Source organism: Pelophylax lessonae (assembly GCF_965119305.1).
Source record: "Pelophylax lessonae genome assembly, chromosome: 12".
Taxonomy (NCBI): Eukaryota; Metazoa; Chordata; class Amphibia; order Anura; family Ranidae; genus Pelophylax; species Pelophylax lessonae.
Window position 1 is genome coordinate 145,301,956 of NC_138779.1, and position 2,757 is coordinate 145,304,712.

Below are 2,757 nucleotides of genomic sequence, written 5' to 3' on the forward strand. Positions count from 1 at the left end.
TATATTTTTAAAATATATCCATCAGTAATTTAAACATATATTTTAAAGATATATTTATCCATATATTTGGAAATGCATTTAAAAAATGTAGATTCAATTTATTTTGAAAGACATAAATGTATTTTTAAAAAATATTTATCAGACATTTTTAATATTAAAAAATGCATTCAAACATTTATCTTTAAACATCTTTGTAAATGCATTCAACAAAATGTAATTTCCAAATAAATATACTGGAAAATATATTTTAACATACATTTTTAATTAATATTTGTAAAATTGAATTGGAAAGTACATTAAATAGAAAAAAAAAAAAAGAAAAACACCTATAACATAGATAACATTCTGAATACATGTATCTGAATACATGTATAAGAGACCTACTCCCATTTTAATACAGTTTGTTTTACTCTTTTAAAACTTAAAAATAATCAAAACCAAAAGATTCAAATAACATTTTTTTATTTTTATAAGATTTCAAACACAACATCCATTTAATACAAAACAAATACACTGCAGATACAGATATAACATGACCTGGATGAATAGAAACCTTCACAGACATCCAACTTCACAGTCCGAGGATCTTGTCTGCTTACTGGAAGTCGGCTACAAAGGCCTGCTTTGCAATAAATCCAGTAATAAAGGTGACAGCAAATAAACTAGATCTTAGCGCAGCACCTCCTATATTTGGACATCATCCATTTAGGTCATATGGGTTCGTTGGCAAGCCCACTACAGCGTAGTGCGCATTTGTTGTTTTAATAAACACACATTTATTCTTGAGGGATGAAGCTGGTATTGCCACAAGATGGCCAGGAACTATGTTCATGGGAACTAAATGCCCAAGTCTGACTTCTTTGTCCCTGCTAATAGCAGCACGATCACGAGCAATTGACAAATACCTGCCAATTGCAAAACAAGTACTGGAATTATCCAGTACAAGATAAGATTCAACAGTAAAGAAATCTCCATTATTTAAAATTGCTGTGTAACTATTCCGCAAAGTTGTTCGCTTGTTTGAGCTTGCATGGAAAACCTCTTTATTTACTGCCACGCGATTGTAGTATCTTGCGATCGTATTTTGTTTAACAACTTGTATTACACTGTGCAAAGCAATAAAATGTGATCGTCGCACTGGACGCATTTTGCAAGGACCAAGAGCCTGGACTGAATTATCCAAGTAACACACTTCTTCTTTGCTGTTGTCTTTCATAATTGTATACAATCTCTGAATAGGCATGATAGCACGATGCATGATTTCTTTCTCATAAAGAGGCATACATCTGATTCTCAGATATGAATTGCATATCTGCAGGACAACAGCATTTGAGCTTTTTATCAACCGTAGCAGTACACCATTAAATGCTTCAAACTGAAATGCAGACTGTGCCCATAGTGGACCCCAATTCGTCACAGCCCGAGTAATATGAACACAAGAATGTATGTTGAAAGAAACATGCTCAAGCCCATAGAGTGTTTCCATGTCAGAAACAAACTTTTCCAACATTTGTTGTGCACTGGCTAAATCCACAGTACTTACACATTCACTGGAAAGCAATCCAATTCCGCCAACAAGCCTGCACCAATGCACAAAATATTGTTCATGCATTAGTCCCCACAGAACAGGTACACTATAGTATAACAACCATGCAAGCCACTCATGCGCCTTCCAAAACTTGCGCATGTCTATAGATCGCGGTACACGTGCAAAATTGCATGGAGGTTGTATCTGCAGCAAACGCCGATTTATTTCATTACGCTGCATCCCCAAGTAGAAGTCTTCGGAATGGAACTTGGTATCGAACCAGAGTGTTGTTAGTTGCCTTACAACCCCTAAAAGTACACAATGCATGTATTCTGGTACCACACAGTCAATAACATTGAAATAGGGCAAGTCAAACAAGACTGAAACCCCTTTTACACCAAATACTGGTTTGCCTTGATGTGTAGCCATCTCTGCATGCTGAAGAGTTTCCTGTGCCTGTCTTAGATTTGGTCGCTCAAATTTATAGACCCGTGTAGTGCCCCTTCCTCTTTGGACAACTTCACCTTCTTGCAAACAGAAACCACAACCATAAGCACCATTAAATTGGTTAAATTTTTGGACTAAGGGGCGGGCAACAGCATCAGATATGAAAAGTAGTGCAAACACCTTCATTAACATGGTTTCACCATTATATTTCCAATGAAATCCATCTCTTGATAAGTTTTTTATTTCATTGACAAATGGTGTGAGGATGACACTCATCGGTGGCTTATCAGACCGACCAAACCACAGGGAAGCCATTAAAACATTACTTTTACGGACTGACAGGGGTACTTCATTAATGACACACAAAGTAGGCCACATACTGGACTTAGATGACTTGAAAACTGGGACACCATCACAGTTGAATGAAAGTGTTAGAAAACTACCTTGGATTTTTTCTGTAATAGAGCGGTATATACCGTCTGTTATATCCTTTATGAAACCACTGTTATTGGTTTCACGGGTTGCACAGATAATATTGTACAAATCAGTGTTCTCTAACATGGTCTGCAATTGTGTCTTAATTGGTATGTACATAAAATAGGCATGATTTTGTTTGTTATAATCGCAGCTGTACATGGAACCACAAAAACTGCAGCTGCACATGTCTGAATCAGTTTTACCAATGTAGGTAAAGCAGTCGGTACAGAAATAATGTGTTTCAATGTCTTGTTTTTTAAAAGGCTTGTTTAACAGGAACTTGGATGCAGGGACAATGTTGCTTC

At 36.1% G+C, this 2,757-nt stretch overlaps 1 protein-coding gene across 1 annotated transcript; it reads right to left on the reverse strand.

The window, feature by feature from the left end:
* Window positions 1-697: 697 nt before the first annotated feature.
* Window positions 698-2,569, reverse strand: LOC309567709 (uncharacterized protein; the record flags this gene model as incomplete). The annotated part of the gene is made up of 1 exon (XM_082273149.1): window positions 698-2,569. One exon carries the CDS (start codon window positions 2,567-2,569, stop codon window positions 698-700), a length of 1,872 nt encoding a protein of 623 aa, XP_082129275.1.
* Window positions 2,570-2,757: the final 188 nt, after the last annotated feature.